Source organism: Lithobates pipiens, unplaced genomic scaffold (assembly GCF_037356315.1).
Source record: "Lithobates pipiens isolate NorthernLeopardFrog02 unplaced genomic scaffold, aLitPip1_a1.2 Scaffold_3, whole genome shotgun sequence".
NCBI lineage: Eukaryota > Metazoa > Chordata > Amphibia > Anura > Ranidae > Lithobates > Lithobates pipiens.
Genome location: NW_027507790.1, coordinates 6,303,699 through 6,321,319, shown reverse-complemented (window position 1 = coordinate 6,321,319; position 17,621 = coordinate 6,303,699). Strand labels below are relative to the sequence as shown.

The following is a 17,621-nucleotide window of genomic DNA, read 5'->3' as shown; positions in this document are numbered from 1 at the left end:
GTATGCCCATTCAGACATGGAGCCAGTGTCCGGCCCCATCCCTTGCTCTTCTCATTGGCTCACTGACTTAAATTGACAGCAGCAAGAGCCAATGGCGCTTTTCTGCTGCCTCAGCCAATGAGGAGGGGAGTCCCGGACATCCGAGTCTCTCGTGCAACATCGCTGAATAGAGATGGGGCTCAGGTAAGTATTAGGAAGACTGAGGGGGGCTGCTGCACACAGAAGGCTTTTTATCTTAATACATAGAATGAACCTTCTGCCTTTACAACCAAGTAAGTATATCTCCGCTCTCCTCTCCCCTAGAAAAAACAAGAAGTTAACCTGCGCAGTTCTGGCACAGGCCCACTGCAAGGAAAGCTCAGCTTTAAAGCGGAACTTTACCCATAACTACTTGATAAAATAGACATTAATAACTATGCACTCAAAATGAATTGTGTGCTGTAAATTGCCTCCAGCATTGCTCCTGTTTCTTCTTGCTGGAGGCTGCCATTTTGGTGAAGCCAAGAGCCCCTGAACAGCAGAAAATCTTTAGGCTGTCAGCAAATTGGCCTCTACTAATTTGGCAGAGAGCAAATGAGCATGTGCAGGGCAGGGTGAGACAGTGTATTACTGGATTGTATACAGTATAGGCACTTATTTTTAATGTTTTACATAGCTATACCTGCAAAAGGGGTCAGCCTGAAGTCATCTAGCAGGACTTCATTTTCTGACTAAAGTTCTACTTTAAAGCGGATTTCCACCCAGAAGTGGAACTTCCGCTTTAAGGGCTTCTCGTGCCCTTCAATGCCACATTTGGCATGTCATTTTTTTTTTTGGGGGGGGGGTGGGTACCTAGTTTTGACAGGTACCCAGCTCCCACTTCTGCTCGTGCTGCCTAGGCGACTCGAGCGTAAGTTTTCCTCTTCCCCCCTCCCTCCCTTAGATCTTCTGGGACACTTCACAGGTCCCAGAAGATTGTCCGGCCATTGAGAAGGCACGGCATGAGGCGCGTATGCACACCTGACCGTGAAGCCTCAAGCTGTCACAGCCGGGTGCCCACACCTGTGATGCCAATGCCAGTGAGAGGTGAGGGATAGAAGCGAGGGTTCGGGCGGCCTCATCGCTGGATTGTGGGACAGGTGATTGCGTTTATTAATAATCAGTAGCTACACTTTTTTCAGCTGCTGACTTTTAGTAAACACAAAAACGAGTGGATTGCCGCTTTGTGTACACCCGAGTGAGGCCTTATGATGGCCGTACACACTTCAGTAAGACCCCTTTTACACTGGGGCGCTTTTCAGGAGCTTTACTGCTAAAAATAGCGCTTGTAAAGCGCTGCCACCCCAGTGTGAAAGCCTGAGTGCTTTCAAGGTGGGGTGGCGCGTTTGCGGGACGGGAAAAAAAGTCCTGCAAGCATCATCTTTGGGGTGGTGGGGGAGCGCTGTATACACCACTCATCCACCACCCTGTATATTGAAACGGGCACTTTTAACCTTTTATTTGGCCGTTAGTGGGGGTTAAAAGCGCCAGTATATCTGCAGTATAATCCACCTATGGGCAGGTTTTATGCGATTACTGCCGCTGGCTGTGGCTGGATGCAGCAATCATTTTATTGTGATGGCGAGGAAGGCTCCTTCTGTCAGAACACAATAACGCAGTGGGAGGGACCCCCCATTAACACTGACTGTGTTGGTGGGGGTCGGAGGAATCGAGTGATTTTCTTCCCTTCAGCCTGCTGTTAGAGGAAATACAACTGCTTAAATGTACCACCAGCTTCAGTTTGACTGAATCCAATTGCAACCAAGTGTATGATCGTTTGCAGATTGTTTTGATCGCACATCGATTGGATAATATAATTGAAGCGTGTATGGCCATTATTAGCCCAATCTGAAAGTCCTGAAGTGCTGGACACTGAATACATTTATTCTCTCTAAACTCTAACAAAGGGTTCCAGTCACACACTCGCCAGCAGCACTGAATGACATAGGGAGCCTCTCTCACTTGCTGTAAAAGGCCTGTAGCTTTAAGAAGAAGAAGAGGGGCTGGCTGTGGTGTGGGAGGCGGAGCCTGCGGCTGGTGATATAATAACACCGGGAAGACTGATGAGCCGAGTGTGACAGTGACACACTTTCCGGACAGACACACAGGGAAGCTGAGCACACCAGGGCCACATAGGAGGATGAGTGGAAGAGTCGGGGACCTCAGTCCTAAACAAGAAGAGGCCTTAGCCAAGGTGAGAGCCTGCTACTATCACCCATACACACCATTCACCTATTACTCTACTCTACTGTATGTGTGCACACAGTCATCACTGCAAAGCCATATCCTCATTATTAGTCACCCACCTCACTCAACTGGATTACCTCACTCACTGGACCTCACATCTTCACTGCCCTGCATGGTGCCAGCCAGACCCAGCATCTCCTCCACCCCTACTTCACTGCCCTGCATGGTGCCAGCCAGACCCAGCATCTCCTCCACCCCTACTTCACTGCCCTGCATGGTGCCAGCCAAATCCAGCACCTCCTCCACCCCTACATCTTCACTGCCCTGCATGGTGCCAGCCAGACCCAGCATCTCCTCCACCCCTACTTCACTGCCCTGCATGGTGCCAGCCAGACCCAGCATCTCCTCCACCCCTACTTCACTGCCCTGCATGGTGCCAGCCAGACCCAGCATCTCCTCCACCCCTACATCTTCACTGCCCTGCATGGTGCCAGCCAGACCCAGCATCTCCTCCACCCCTACATCTTCACTGCCCTGCATGGTACCAGCCGGCCCACAACTTCTCCTCCACCCCTACATCTTCAGTGCCCTGCATGGTACCAGCGAGACCCAGCATCTCCTCCACTCCTAACATCTCCACTGCCCTGCATGATACCAGCCAGACCCAGCATCTCCTCCGCCCCTACTTCACTGCCCTGCATGGTACCAGCCAGACCCAGCATCTCCTCCACCCCTAACATCTCCACTGCCCTGCATGGTACCAGCCAGCCCACAGCTTCTCCTGCACATCCTCCACCCCTACATCTTCACCGCCCTGCATGGTACCAGCCAGACCCAGCATCTCCTCCACCCCTAACATCTCCACTGCCCTGCATGGTACCAGCCAGCCCACAGCTTCTCCTGCACATCCTCCACCCCTACATCTTCACTGCCCTGCATGGTACCAGCCAGCCCACATCTTCTCCTGCACATCCTCCACCCCTACATCTTCACTGCCCTGCATGGTCCCAGCAAGATTCAGCTTCTCCTCCACCCCTACATCTTCACTGCCCTGCATGGTACCAGCCAGACCCGGATTCTCCTCCACATCCTCCATCCCTACATCTTCACTGCCCTGCATGGTACCAGCTAGACCCAGCTACTCCTCCACATTCTTCACCCCTACAACTTCACTGCCCTGCATGGTACCAGCCAGACCCAGCATCTCCTCCACCCCTACTTCACTGCCCTGCATGGTACCAGCCAGACCCAGCATCTCCTCCACCCCTAACATCTCCACTGCCCTGCATGGTACCAGCCAGACCCAGCATCTCCTCCGCCCCTACTTCACTGCCCTGTATGGTACCAGCCAGACCCAGCTTCTCCTCCACATCCTCCATTCCTACATCTTCACTGCCCTGCATGGTACCAACCAGACCCAGCTTCTCCTCCACATCCTCCATCCCTACATCTTCACTGTCCTGCATGGTACCAGCTAGACCCAGCTACTCCTCCACATTCTTCACCCCTACATCTTCACTGCCCTGCATGGTACCAGCCAGACCCAGCTTCTCCTCCACATCCTCCATCCCTACATCTTCACTGCCCTGCATGATACCAGCCAGACCCAACTTCTCCTCCACATCCTTCACCCCTACATCTTCACTGCCCTACATGGTACCAGCCATACCCAGCTACTCTTCCACATCCTTCACCCCTACATCTTCACTGCCCTGCATGGTATCAACCAGACCCAGCTACTCCTCCACCCCTATGTGATCATCTTCACTGCCTTGCATGGTACCAGCCAGACCCAGCTACTCATCCACATCCTTCTCTCCTACATCTTCACTGCCCTGCATGCTACCAGCCATACCCAGCAGCTACTCCACATCCTCCATCCCTACATCTTCACTGCCCTGCATGGTACCAGCCAGACCCAGCTACTCCTCCACATTCTTCACCCCTACATCTTCACTGCCTTGCATGGTACCAGCCAGACCCAGCTTCTCCTCCACATCCTTCACCCCTACATCTTCAGTGCCCTGCATGGTACCAGCAAGGCCCAGCTACTCCTCAACATCCTTCACCCCTACATCTTCACTGCCCTGCATGGTACCAACCAGACCCAGCTACTCCTCCACCCCTACATGATCACCTTAACTGCCTTGCGTGGTACCAGCCAGACCCAGCTACTCCTCCACATCCTTCTCTCCTACATCTTTACTGCCCTGCATGCTACCAGCCAGACCCAGCAGCTACTCCACATCCTCCACCCCTATATCTTCACTGCCCTGCATGGTACCAGCCAGACCCAGCTACTCCTCCACATTCTTCACCCCTACATCTTCACTGCCCTGCATGGTACCAGCCAGACCCAGCTGCTCCTCCACATTCTTCACCCCTACATCTTCACTGCCCTGCATGGTACCAGCCAGACCCAGCTGCTCCTCCACTCCTACGTGATCATCTTCACTGCCTTGCATGGTACCAGCCAGACCCAGCTTCTCCGCCACATCCTTCACCTCTACATCTTCACTGCCCTGCATGGTACCAGCCAGACCCAGCTTCTCCTACACATCCTCCACCCCTACATCTTCGCTGCCCTGCATGGTACCAGCCAGACCCAGCTACTCCTCCACATCCTTCACCCCTACATCTTCACTGCCCTGCATGGTACCAGCCAGACTCAGCTTCTCCTGAAAATCCTCCACCCCTACATCTTCACTGCCCTGCATGGTACCAGCGAGACCCAGCTGCTCCTCCACATTCTTCACCCCTACATCTTCACTACCCTGCATGGTACCAGCCAGACCCAGCTGCTCCTCCACCCCTACGTGATCATCTTCACTGCCTTGCATGGTACCAGCCAGACCCAGCTTCTCCGCCACATCCTTCACCCCTACATCTTCACTGCCCTGCATGGTACCAGCCAGACCCAGCTACTCCTCCACATGCTTCACCCCTACATCTTCACTGCCCTGCATGGTACCAGCCAGACCTAGCTACTCCTCCACATCCTTCACCCCTACATCTTCACTGCCCTGCATGGTACCAGCCAGACCCAGCTTCTCCTGCACATCCTCCACCCCTACATCTTCGCTGCCCTGCATGGTACCAGCCAGACCCAGCTACTCCTCCACATCCTTCACCCCTACATCTTCACTGCCCTGCATGGTACCAGCCAGACTCAGCTTCTCCTGCACATCCTCCACCCCTACATCTTCGCTGCCCTGCATGGTACCAGCCAGACCCAGCTACTCCTCCACATCCTTCACCCCTACATCTTCACTACCCTGCATGGTACCAGCCAGACCCAGCTACTCCTCCACATCCTTCACCCCTACATCTTCACTGCCCTGCATGGTACCAGCCAGACTCAGCTTCTCCTGCACATCCTCCACCCCTACATCTTCGCTGCCCTGCATGGTACCAGCCAGACCCAGCTACTCCTCCACATCCTTCACCCCTACATCTTCAATGCCCTGCATGGTACCAGCCAGACTCAGCTTCTCCTGCAAATCCTCCACCCCTACATCTTCACTGCCCTGCATGGTACCAGCCAGACCACAGCTACTCCTCCACATCCTCCACCTCTACATCTTCACTGACCTGCATGGTACCAGCCAGACCACAGCTTCTCTTCCACATCCTCCACCCCCTACATCTCCTCACACCCAGGACTTCTCTATTATTATGTGTGTTGGTATGATCACTAGAACCTGTCTGCTAATCCCTATTGCGTGACACCTAGGGTGTGTAATAACAAGACTGCAATAGACAAAACACACTACTTCTTAACCCTTCCACCCTTGGAGACTTCTACCATAGAAAGAATGGGCTTCATTGCTTAGACACTTGTCATGTTATCGTCCCATCACAGATCCATGATATGAGTCATAGAACAGCACTGCTCATCTCACTAAACCATGTTTATCTATCTATCTATCTATCTATCTAATATCTATCGCTAATCTTTTTCTCTATCTATCTATCCCTATACCTGTCTATTTAATATCTATCTTTATACATGTCTATTTACTATTATTATTATTATAATTATTATTATTCAGGATTTATATAGCGCAGACAGTTTACATAGCTCATTACAGCATGAGGGTAGACAGTACAATTACAATACACTTGAATACAGTAGGAATCAAAAGGCCCTGCTCATTAGAGCTTACACTGTAGAAGGGAGGGTCAAGAGATACAAGTGGCAATAACTGTGGGAGGCGGGCTGATGGAGAAAAAAAATGCAGAGATAGGTGGGGGCCAGACAAGCTTCTCTGAAGAAATTCGTTTTTAGGGATTGCCTGAAACTGGACAGAGTAGGAGATAGTTGTACAGATTAGGGTAGACAGTTCCAGGGGATGGGAGAGGCACTAGAGAAGTCTCGGAGGTGAGCATGGGTGGAGGGGACAAGAGAACTAGAGAGCAGGAGGTCTTGGGAAGAGGTATTTTGAGACTTGGTTAGTGATGTAGCTGGGGGCCAAGTTATGGATGACTTTGTAAGTTTTTGTTATCTTAAATTTAATTTGTTGGGTGAGTGGAAGACGTCTTGTCTGTCTGTCTGTCTGTCTATCTATCTATCTGTCTACAGTGACTTGCAAAAGTATTCACCCCCTGGCATTTTTCGTGTTTTGTTGCCTCACAACCTGGAATGAGCATGGATTGTTTGAGTATTTGCATCATTTAATTTACAGAACATGCCCACAACTTTGAAGAAGTAAAAAGTCAATGTGAATAACTATTCACCCCCCTAAAGTCAATACTTTGTAGAGCCACCTTTTGCGGCTATCACAGCTCCAAGTCGCTATGGATAAGTCTCTATGAGCTTGCCACATCTTACCACTGGGATTTTTGTCCATTCCTCCTTGCAAAACTGCTCCAGCTCCTTCAGGTTGGATGGTTTGCTCTTGTGAACAGCAATCTTTAAGTTTGACCACAGATTTTCTATTGGATTGAGGTCTGGGCTTTGACATGTTTCCCCTTAAACCACTCAAGTGTTGCTTTAACAGTGTGCTTGGGGTAAATTTCCTGCTGGAAGGTGAACCTCCGTCCTAGTCTCAAATCACACACAGTGGTACAGGTTTTGCTCAACAATATCCCTGTATTTAGCACCATCCCTCTTTTCCTCAACCCTGACCAGTTTCCCAATCCTGACTGCTGAAAAACATCCCCACAGCATGCTGCTGCCACCACCATGTTTCCTGTGGGGATGGTGTTCTTTGGGTGATGTGATGTGTTTGGTTTGCTCCAGATATAGCGTTTTCTGTTATGGCCAAAAAGTTAAATTTTAGTCTCATCAGACCAAAACACCTTCCTCTATACATTTTGGGAGTCTCCCACATGCCTTTTCACAAACCAAAAAGGTGCCATTTTGTTTTTTGCTGAAAGTAATGGCTTTCTTCTGGCCACTCTGCCATAAAGCCCAACTCTATGGTCTGCTTATTGTCGCCCTATGTACAGATACTCCAGTCTCTGCTGTGAAACTCTGCAGCTCCTCCAGGGTTACCTTAGGTCTCTGTGCTGGCTTTCTGATTAATGCCCTTCTTGCCCGGTCTGTGAGTTTTGGTGTGTGGCCGTCTCTTGGCAGGTTTGCAGTTGTGCCATGTTCTTTCCATTTGGTTATGATAGATTTGATGGTGCTCCTAGGGATCATCAAAGATTTGGATATTTTTTTATAACCTAACCCTGACTTGTACGTCTCAACAATATTGTCCCTAAGGCCGCGTACACACGCGCGGACTGTTCGCCCAACTTTGTTCGTCCAACAGTTTCGGCAAACAGTCCGCTCAAACTTAGCATGGACGGACATGGCCACACACGACGGACGAACAGTTTGCTGAAACCGTGCGCGATGACGTGAACGGCACGTACGACGGGACGAAAAATACGACGTCCTATACACTGCATTATAGCTTTCGGCGTGAAAATCCTTTCTGAGCATGCGCGCAACTTTGTTTGACGAACAAGCCTACACACGAGCGGGCTGTTCGCTGAAACAAGGTTTCAGAGGACAGTTTTTCGGAAATTCCGAAAAACCTTGTCCGTCCAACTGTCCGCTGAAACTGTCCGCTGAAAGCCCACACACGAGCGGACTGTCCGCCCAAACACTGTTCAGCGGACAAAGTTGGGCGAACAGTCCGCCCGTGTGTACGCGGCCTTACTTGTTTGGAGAGTTTCTTGGTCTTCATGGCAGTGTTTGGTTAGTGGTGCCTCTTTCTTAGGTGTTGCAGCCTCTGGGACCTTTCAAAAAGGTGTGTATATGTAATGACAGATCATGTGACACTTAGATTGCACACAGGTGGACATCATTTCACTAATTATGTGATTTCTGAAGGTAATTGGTTGCACCAGAGCTTTTATGGGCTTCATAACAAAGGGGGTGAACACATACGCACATGCCAATTATCAGTTTTTATTTTTGAAAAATAGGTTTATATATATTTTTCTAATTTTACTTCACCAACTTAGACTATTGTGTTCTGATCCATCATATATAACTCAGATTAAAAAAACATTGAACTAAAGGCTGTAATGTAACAAAATAGGTAAAAAGCCAAGGGGGTGAATACTTTTGCAAGGCACTGTATACAGTATATTTAAAGCGGAGGTCCACCCTAAAGTGGACCTTCCGCTCATTGGAACCCTCCCCCCCTCCAGCGCCACAATTGGCACCTTTCAGGGGGGAGGGGGGTGCAGATACCTGTACAGTACAGGTATCTGCACCCACTTCCGGGATAGCTCTCTGCGGAAAGGGGCGTAGATTACGCCCCTTTCCAAAAGTCCCCCCGCTGCCTGCTGGGAAACACACAGCTCCCAGAGGCAGTGGGTCCATCCTTATTGCGCAGCGCGACTCGCGCATGCACAGTAGGGAACCGGGAAATGAAGGCGAAAGGCTCCACTTCCTGATTCCCATACCCAAGATGGCGGCGGCAGCACCCGAGAGACGATCGAGAGATCAGCTTCGGGTGCCGACATCGCGGGCGCGCTGGACAGGTAAGTGTCACTATTTTAAAAGTCAGCAGCTGCAGTATTTGTAGCTGCTGGCTTTTAAAAAAAAAAAAAAAAACGCGGAGTCCCGCTTTAATATCTTTTTTTTTTTTTTCTCTATCTATGTAATCTATTTATCTCTATACCTGTCAACTTAAATATCTATCTATCTATCTATCTATCTATCTATCTATCATAAAAAGCATTACACTGATCATTCGAATACAGAACCATGAATACTTTAACTAAAATAAGCGCACTATTCCTTTAAACAAAAATTTCAAGAAAATACATCACCACTACTATATTAATTCAATATAGTGAGAATGGTTTTATAGAACACAATAAATATATGTAATATAAGTTCGGTGTAAAACAACTCAGGTACAAGTCCTTATTTAAGAGGAATCCTTGGAAAAACAAACCATGTTTGTTCCTGTGATAGTGGTGACGTGCCCAAAAGTGCACTACACACAAGTGTCCACTTCCAAGTGCCCCCTGGTGCTCACACTCCTTACCGTGTATATAGGATCTTAAGTTATATACAGGATCTTCAAACAGTTTCCACACTTTTGTTAAATTAAATAGAGTTAAAAAAAAGGTTGGGAAACTGAAGAACCCCGGTAAGAGATCAATAGTGCATAATTGCCATGCAGCTCTAGTGTTCACAGATTCTAGGGTAACTTGGCATCCCACACCAAACTCTTAATGGAGTAAAAAAGAAACAAAGATACAAATTCTGTAGTGTAGTATTTAGGACCACAATTACATTTATCAAAAAATACCGCTCACATAAGATGCATAGAGACCAGTGTGTACAACAAAAGCGTCACCGCTGATCCACCGGCGTGCGTGATGACGTCACAACATCACTTAGCGGACAATGTCAGAGGTAGAAGACTCTTCCTCTGATGATGTCCATTCAGTGATGAAAGCTGTTCTTCAAGGATTACCAAATGAACATGAAGTATAGAAAATCTCTAAGGCCGCGTACACACGGGCGGATTGTCTGTCCAACTTAGTCCGCTGAACCGTGTTTCAGCGGACAATCCGCTCGTGTGTGGGCTTCAGCGGACAATCTGACGAACAAAGTCTTACGGAATTTCCGTAAGACAGTCTGTTCAAACTTGGTTTTGTCCGTCCAAACTTGGTTTCAGCGGACAGTCCGCTCGTGTGTAGGCAAGTTGGACGGACTAAGTATGGCGCATGCTCAGAAAGGATTTACACGGCCGAAGGTTGCATTGCAGTGTATTGGACGTCGTCTTTCTAGTCCCGTCGTACGTGCTGTACATGTCATCACGCACGCTTTCAGCGGACTGTCTGCTCATCGTGTGTGGTCAAGTCCGTTCATGCAAATTTTGAACGGACTGTCTGTCGGATTGTCTGACGAACTTAGTTGGGCAGACAATCCGCCCGTGTGTACGCGGCCTTAGGCCTTAAAAATCCCACAATAGAGTTTTTTTTTTTATACTTCATAGCTATGCAACGGATGATGGCAGCTACTTGCCCAATTACATGAGTCACTATTTTTCACCGTATGAACATTATTAGGGCTGCAACTAACGATTATTTTCATAATCGATTAGTTGACCGATTATTGTTTCGATTAATCGGTTAATAACCTTAATAAAAAGTGTGGTGTATAATTTAGTTAATATGTAAAGTTTAAAAAAAAGGCAATTTTATTCTTAAATATCTCTATGCAGTGGTAAATATAAATAACCAACTATATGGTTAGGGAGTAAAATATCTAATCCACTCTGAGAATAACAGACAGAAGAGATATACTGTATATATTAGAGGGGATATATACTGTATATACTATTAGAGGAGATATACTATTGAAGATATACTGTATATACTATTAGAGGATATATACTATTAGAAGAGAGAGATACTGTATATACTATTAGAGGAGAGATACTGTATATACTATTAGAGGAGAGATATACTGCATATTCTATTAGAGGGGATATACTGTATATACTATTAGAGGAGATATACTGTATATACTATTAGAGGAGATATACTATTGAAGATATACTGTATATACTATTAGAGGATATATACTGTATATACTATAAGAGATATACTGTAGATACTATTAGAAGAGAGATATACTGTATATACTATTAGAAGAGAGATATACTGCATATACTATTAGAGGGGATATACTGTATAAACCATTAGAGGAGAGATATACTGTATATACCATTAGAGGAGAGATATAGTGTATATACTATTAGAGGAGAGATATACTATTAAAGGGTCAATCTGGTAAATATCATCAGACTCATTAACTTTAACCCCATTTTGTTACTGGCCGATTAATCGATTATGAAAATAGTAATCGATTAATTTCATAATCGATTAGTTGTCGATTAATCGATTAGTTGTTTCAGCCCTAAACATTATAGCATGTTGCATTCCTAATAATGTAGCTGTGTAGAAATTGGTAATTTGTCCTACTTGCATAACATTAGGCTTGTATTTTTATATGGGCCAAACTTGCTTAGAAAAACCAATGGAGTGAAAAGGGTTAAAACTTTCCTAAATCTTTTATCGGTTTTTATTTTTGCCTATGACCCGTCACATGCATTATATAATCATGACACAGTCATATTGAAGCCACCACTGTATTGTATGATATGGGTAAACTGGGTGTTATCCAATAGTTAATGCAACTCATTTATCTAATCAGGTTCATAGAGCAAAGCAGAGACCTTGACTGCTTAAGGCCACTGTGTTTATGACCTTAGTGCCATCATACACCTGATACGAGGACATTAGTCACATGGCTTTTGATGATAGTAGGAGACCTAGACAAATATCACTTTGTTATCTTTCACCAAAAACTCTAACAAGTTGACTGAACTGCATTTAGGAATAAGTGAACACTTTAACAAAACTTGCTTGTGAATAAGGTTTAATTAGAATGCATATATCAGTTTTAGAATGTGAAAGCCAAACTTAAAGCAGAGTTCCGCCTGGGTAAAAAAAAAAAAGTAAAAGTCAGCAGCTACAAATACTGTAACTGCTGACTTTTTTAATATATGGACACTTACCTGTCCTGGGCACGTGAAGCCAAACCGTCCCTCAGCTCCAGGTGCTGGCGCTGGCATCATTACTAAGGGAAACAGGAAATGAAGCCTTATGGCTTCACAGCCCGTTTCCTACTGCGCATGCGCAAGTCCTGCTGTGCTTTTTGAATGGTCCCTGCTGTCTTTTGGGACCTGTGTCTCCAGAAGGCAGCAGGTGGGGGGGAGGGGCCGGACAATATGTAGCTCAATGTGCAGCAATCTTTCCCCAAAAGTGGGAGCAGATACCTGGATTTGATAGGTATCTGCTCCCACCTGAAAGCTACCAAATGTGGCACCGGGGGGAGGGGGGGGGCATCTTTTCCTCTGCTGTTTACTTTTAATTTCTAAGGACTACATAACTCATGGTACCTTGCAGTCTGCAAGCAATGATTCCTGCACTGGCTCCGCCTCTTGAAACTCCTCCTCACAGCACCTCTGTATTTTAGAAGACAGGCTCTGTGAAATGTGTCACACAGCAGTGCTTATCAACAGGGCATGGAGAACACACATCATAGACCTCAAAGAAGTAAATGTGTGGGGATTACAAACGTCAAGATCTTTCAGATTAATAGGAGTAGGCTACAAATGATTGAAATGCAGTATGGAAATTAATTTATGTTTTTACATTATTACCATAGATACACTTAAAAGAGAAGTATAGGGTTTCTTATTTATTTTTTATTTTTACCATGCTTACCTAGGTGGATGCAGCATCAGTCCGATGCATCTGTCCTCAGCCGGCTCTAAGGCTTAGAACTGAGCGATCAAACACTGCCTATCCCTTGGTTCTCAGAGCTCCCTGAGCAGAGAGCTGCTGACTGTCAGTCACTGGCTCTCTGCTCCCCCAGAGCACTGGCCTGTGGAGGGGGTGGGAGCCGACGGCTGAGCCAGATTTCGGTCCAGGCATGCAGAAGGATCCTGACCATATGGTCTTAATCTTTCCAGAGCCTGGTGGACCAGCTCTGTGACCCCAGCAGACAGCGGGCTTCACCTGCACTCCTGTGATCCACAGGAGAAGTAGAACCAAACAAGCTTTGGCTCTACTTCTCCTTTAAGCCAAAGTGTTTTTTTGGATAGTTTTTAATAGAGTGAGGAATAATTAGTATCTACGCCAATGCTTTATTCCCATTGTGGTTAGGGAAATTTCATAAACATTTTTTCTAGTATAGTGTGCAGGATGTTTGGGTTATGGAGATTTCCACCCGCTTCCTGTCTAGGTGATGGCATTAAACAGGAAAGAATGTGGGGAAAAATACTTATAGACCTGACAGAAGTTTCAAGCCTTCACCCTTCCATACGTTTATCATGCCTATTCAGGGCAAAACCCAGTGTCTTCTGATAGTGATTCAGCCTGGTGTTGGGCCGCTCAGGCCCAGGCACTGACACATGGGGAAGATCACAAGCTCTCCTATACCAGAGCAAGGGCTTCCATGGAGGTGATAAGAGAGATTGGATTAGTGAGTATATTTGGCTGGTGGATGAACAAACAGAAGACACCTTCACTTTGCTTTTCTTTTAACAAAACATATTTCCTGCAATTCATAAAGAATGTCATAGACCACAGGTGTCAATCTGGCAGCCCTCCATCTGTTGGGGAACTACAAGTCCCATGAGGCATTGCAAGGCTGACACTTACAAGCATGACTCCCAAAGGCAGAGGCATGATGAGTCTTGTAGTTCTGCAACAGCTGGAGGGCCACCAATTTTTACATCGCTGTCATAGACATTCTTTAGGATTCAGTTGCACCTGCACTCAACAAATATTGTTGTTTGCAACAGATTCATGCTAGGAGCAGGTATATAAATTTGTTGCAAGAGGCAACCAGCATTAAGGCTGAAATGCCCTCAGTGCAGCTCTATAACGCTGAACCTGATAAACTCATAGGCTTGGTGTTGTCCCCTGCTTGGTCACTGTGCCCATCACTCAGACAGGCACGGAAGGTGGAGAGGTTTTGTTGTGAGGTGGGTGGAGCCTGTTAGAGGAACTAAGACTGGTTCCCCACCAGGTCTGGATTCCTTGTGACTGACAGCAGAAAGCAGTGGGTGAATTTCATAGCTGCTGTTGGATTGAATAGCTGCTATGCAATCCGCCCACTGCCGTATGCTGTTGATCAGACAGGAGGCGGTCCTGATGGGGAACTCTGAGAGGCTAGTTCCCCCGTCAGGTCCACCAGCCTTTTGATTGACAGTGGACACCAGTGGCAAGATTTCATACCTGCAATTCAGTCTTATGCCCTGTACACACGGTCAGACATTCCGACCACAAAATCCGTCAGATTTTTTCCGACGGATTTTGGACGAAATTTGTGTTGCATACACACGGTTGGACAAAGTTGTTGAAAAATCCGATCGTTCTGAACGCGGTGACGTTCGTTGCGTAGGATAGGACTACGTAGAGGCCAGTAGCCAATAGCTTTCGTCTCGTAATTTATTCTGAGCATGCGTGGCACTTTGTCCATCAGAATTCTCTACAAACGATTGGAAAAAACAATCAAATCCAGCTCGCAAAAGTTTTCCGTCTGAATTTCCAATGGAAAAAGTCCAAGAGAGCCCACACACGATCGGATTTTCTGACAACATAATCTGATCGGACCGTTTCCGTTTGGAATTTCCGACCGCATGTACAGGGCATAATAGCTGCTATAGGATTCACCTACTGCCATCCACCCTCAATCACAAGTCTGATGGACCTGATGGGGCAGGATCTGCCCACATTATAAGTCCAGTCCTGTGACCTGACTAGCAAGCTGGTGCCTGTGTTCTAGCAATGAAGGAAGCGAATACACAATAATAAAGTTGATAGATCAACTTGTGTACAACCAGCTAGCCCATACATGGATCGAAGTTTGATTGGTCTTTGCTGAACCAGCTGAATTTCAATCCATTTATGCCCGACTTTAGGCAGCACTCCTGGAGGTACAGTGAGAGGGTTCCACTGATGGTGAAGTGTCCAGATACTATCTCCTCAGTGGGTGTTAAGTCCATGTTCAGCTCCCGGGCCATACAGTATCATTAATTGTTGTGGTGCTAGCAGCTTCCTGCACCATAACAACTAGTGATACTGTGTGGCCAGCCTCCTGTGTCCTAGCAGCTAAATAGGCTGTGCCACCTGGCCACCAGCATCCTAGCAACAAGCGACAAGGGGTGGCAAAAATGACTACTTCCAGCACAGCCATGGCATTCATATTTACTCTAGTAATATTATGTTATATTTTTACGTTAGACCTTAAAGGTTGAAGTGCCCATTAGTTCTATCTGCAGTACTCCTTGGCACTGGCATCTCAGGGTGAAACATTACCTTTGGACCAAAAATCAGAGGAGAGAGTCACCAGGAGAGGAAAACAGGCATCCAGTATAGTACAATCAACTAGAAAATACATACAGTTGCTACATAGGTTGTAGATATTGTAATTTTTAGATATTGCAGGCCTTAACTAAAAAAACAAACAACCAAATGAGCTGATTTACTAAAGGAGTTGAGAATCTCAACAATTATGCGACTACATATTTCAATTGTCCGATTATGTAAAAAGCCACTGTACATGATTGAGTATTCAAAGCGAACAGGTATTTGCTTTTTCTTTACTTTTTTCAAGTAACAAATACAAAAGTACAGACTAATGGTAGGCAAATATAGCTCAGACCAGTATATCAAAAAGAGTAGAGATACACCATGAAAATCTCCACATGGGCTATGGAGACCAAATATATTCAGACAAGATCAAAGATGGCATAGTTCCCAGGCATATCACCAGATGGACTACTTGTAACCAAATATCCTCCATATAGAAGCATGCAGAGAGTATTGAGTGAGGGAAGGTGGTGAGGTAGTCCAGGAAGGGCTATTAACAGCAAGAATTGGAGCCATACAGCTGACATATACATCCAACATATACAGTAGTTACCAAAGCCCCGAGTTCCCTCCATAATGACCATCACTATGTGACAGAGGACAAGAAAGTCCCCTCTCCCTTTTAGAAGGACTATGACATATAATGAGCATTTCCAAGTTACAGAGAGAGAAGAGAATAAGAAAAGGCAGAGTAGAAAAAGAAGAATGGGGAAGATATTTGCTTGCCCAGTGCCAATCCTCAAGGAGCATTAACAAGAAGTCACATTAAAGGTTGTCGATATCATATCCACGATGACCAAACTCTGTCAAAGTGTTGGTTTTAGTCCTGGAGCCCACTAGCAATTTCTTTCATGCAACATTATCCAGTTAAGTTTGCGTTTAGCTACGATAATATCTACTACAAGGCTTTTACAAGAGGTAGCTATCTTTGCTTCGAGCAACATATAAAATATCAACAATTGGGTGTGCTTAGGAACTCCCTCTACAGACTCGTTTAGGAGTGCTGTACATGGGTTTTAGGTACGTTAACCATAGTGACAGAATAAATCAGAGCGGGCATCCTAATCCAAAACTCATAACTCTGGGACAAGTCCACCATGTATGGAACATAGTTCCCACCTGACCGAATTCTCTAAAACATAATGGGGAGGAACCTTTTAGATAACCTGTCAGGCACTAAGTACCAGTTAGCCCTTGTACACACGGTCGGACATTCCGACAACCAATCCGTCGGATTTTGTACGACGGATTTTGTCCGAAACTGGTGTTGCATACACACGGTTGGACAAAGTTGTCAGAAAATCCGATCGTTCAGAACGTGATGATGTTATATCGTTACGATGGGACTACGTTCAGGCTAGTAGCCAATAGCTTTGGTCTCGTCATTTGATCTGAGCACGCGTGGCACTTTGTCCGATCGGAATTCTCTACAAACGATCGGACAAAGTCTGATCGGATCATGTTGTCAGAAAATTTTATAGCCCAGCTCTAAAACTTTGTTGGTTGGAAACAGTCCGATGGAGCCCACACACGGTCGGATTATCTGACAACACGATCCGATTGGACATTTTCCGTCAGAATGTCTGATCGTGTGTACAAGGGCTTAGACATAACTTTAAGGAACTTGCTTTTTAAATTATTGGATAAATTAAGTAAATATTCACACAATCTTTGAGTAAAGATTCTCAATTTCTTTAGTGAATCAGCCTCAATGGCTGTTTTAAAGCGGTAGTAAACCCGCATTTTTTTATTTTATTTTTTTAAAACCTGCAAAGCAAAAGGCATAATGAGCTAGTATGCACCGCATACTAGCTCATTATGAAATACTTACCTTAGAACGAGGCCCCGACATCTCGCCCGATCCACGCCGAGGAAGCCGACATGCTCCCTCAGCGTCTCTTCCGGGTATCGCGGCTCCGGCGCTGTGAGTGGCCGGAGCCGCGATATCGTCACTCCCGCGCATGCGCGCGGGAGATTTAAATCCGGCCGGACGAGCGCTGCCGGAT

General features: G+C 46.3%; 1 protein-coding gene across 1 annotated transcript in view; it reads left to right on the top strand.

Moving 5' to 3' along the window:
• Window positions 1-2,049: 2,049 nt before the first annotated feature.
• Window positions 2,050-17,621, top strand: part of SEC14L2 (SEC14 like lipid binding 2) — a 73,654-nt gene continuing 58,082 nt past the window's right edge. The window contains exon 1 of the mRNA XM_077461200.1: window positions 2,050-2,212. Coding sequence (XP_077317326.1) covers window positions 2,159-2,212 — 54 coding nt within the window. The 5' untranslated portion in view covers window positions 2,050-2,158. The remainder of the gene's footprint in view (window positions 2,213-17,621) is intronic.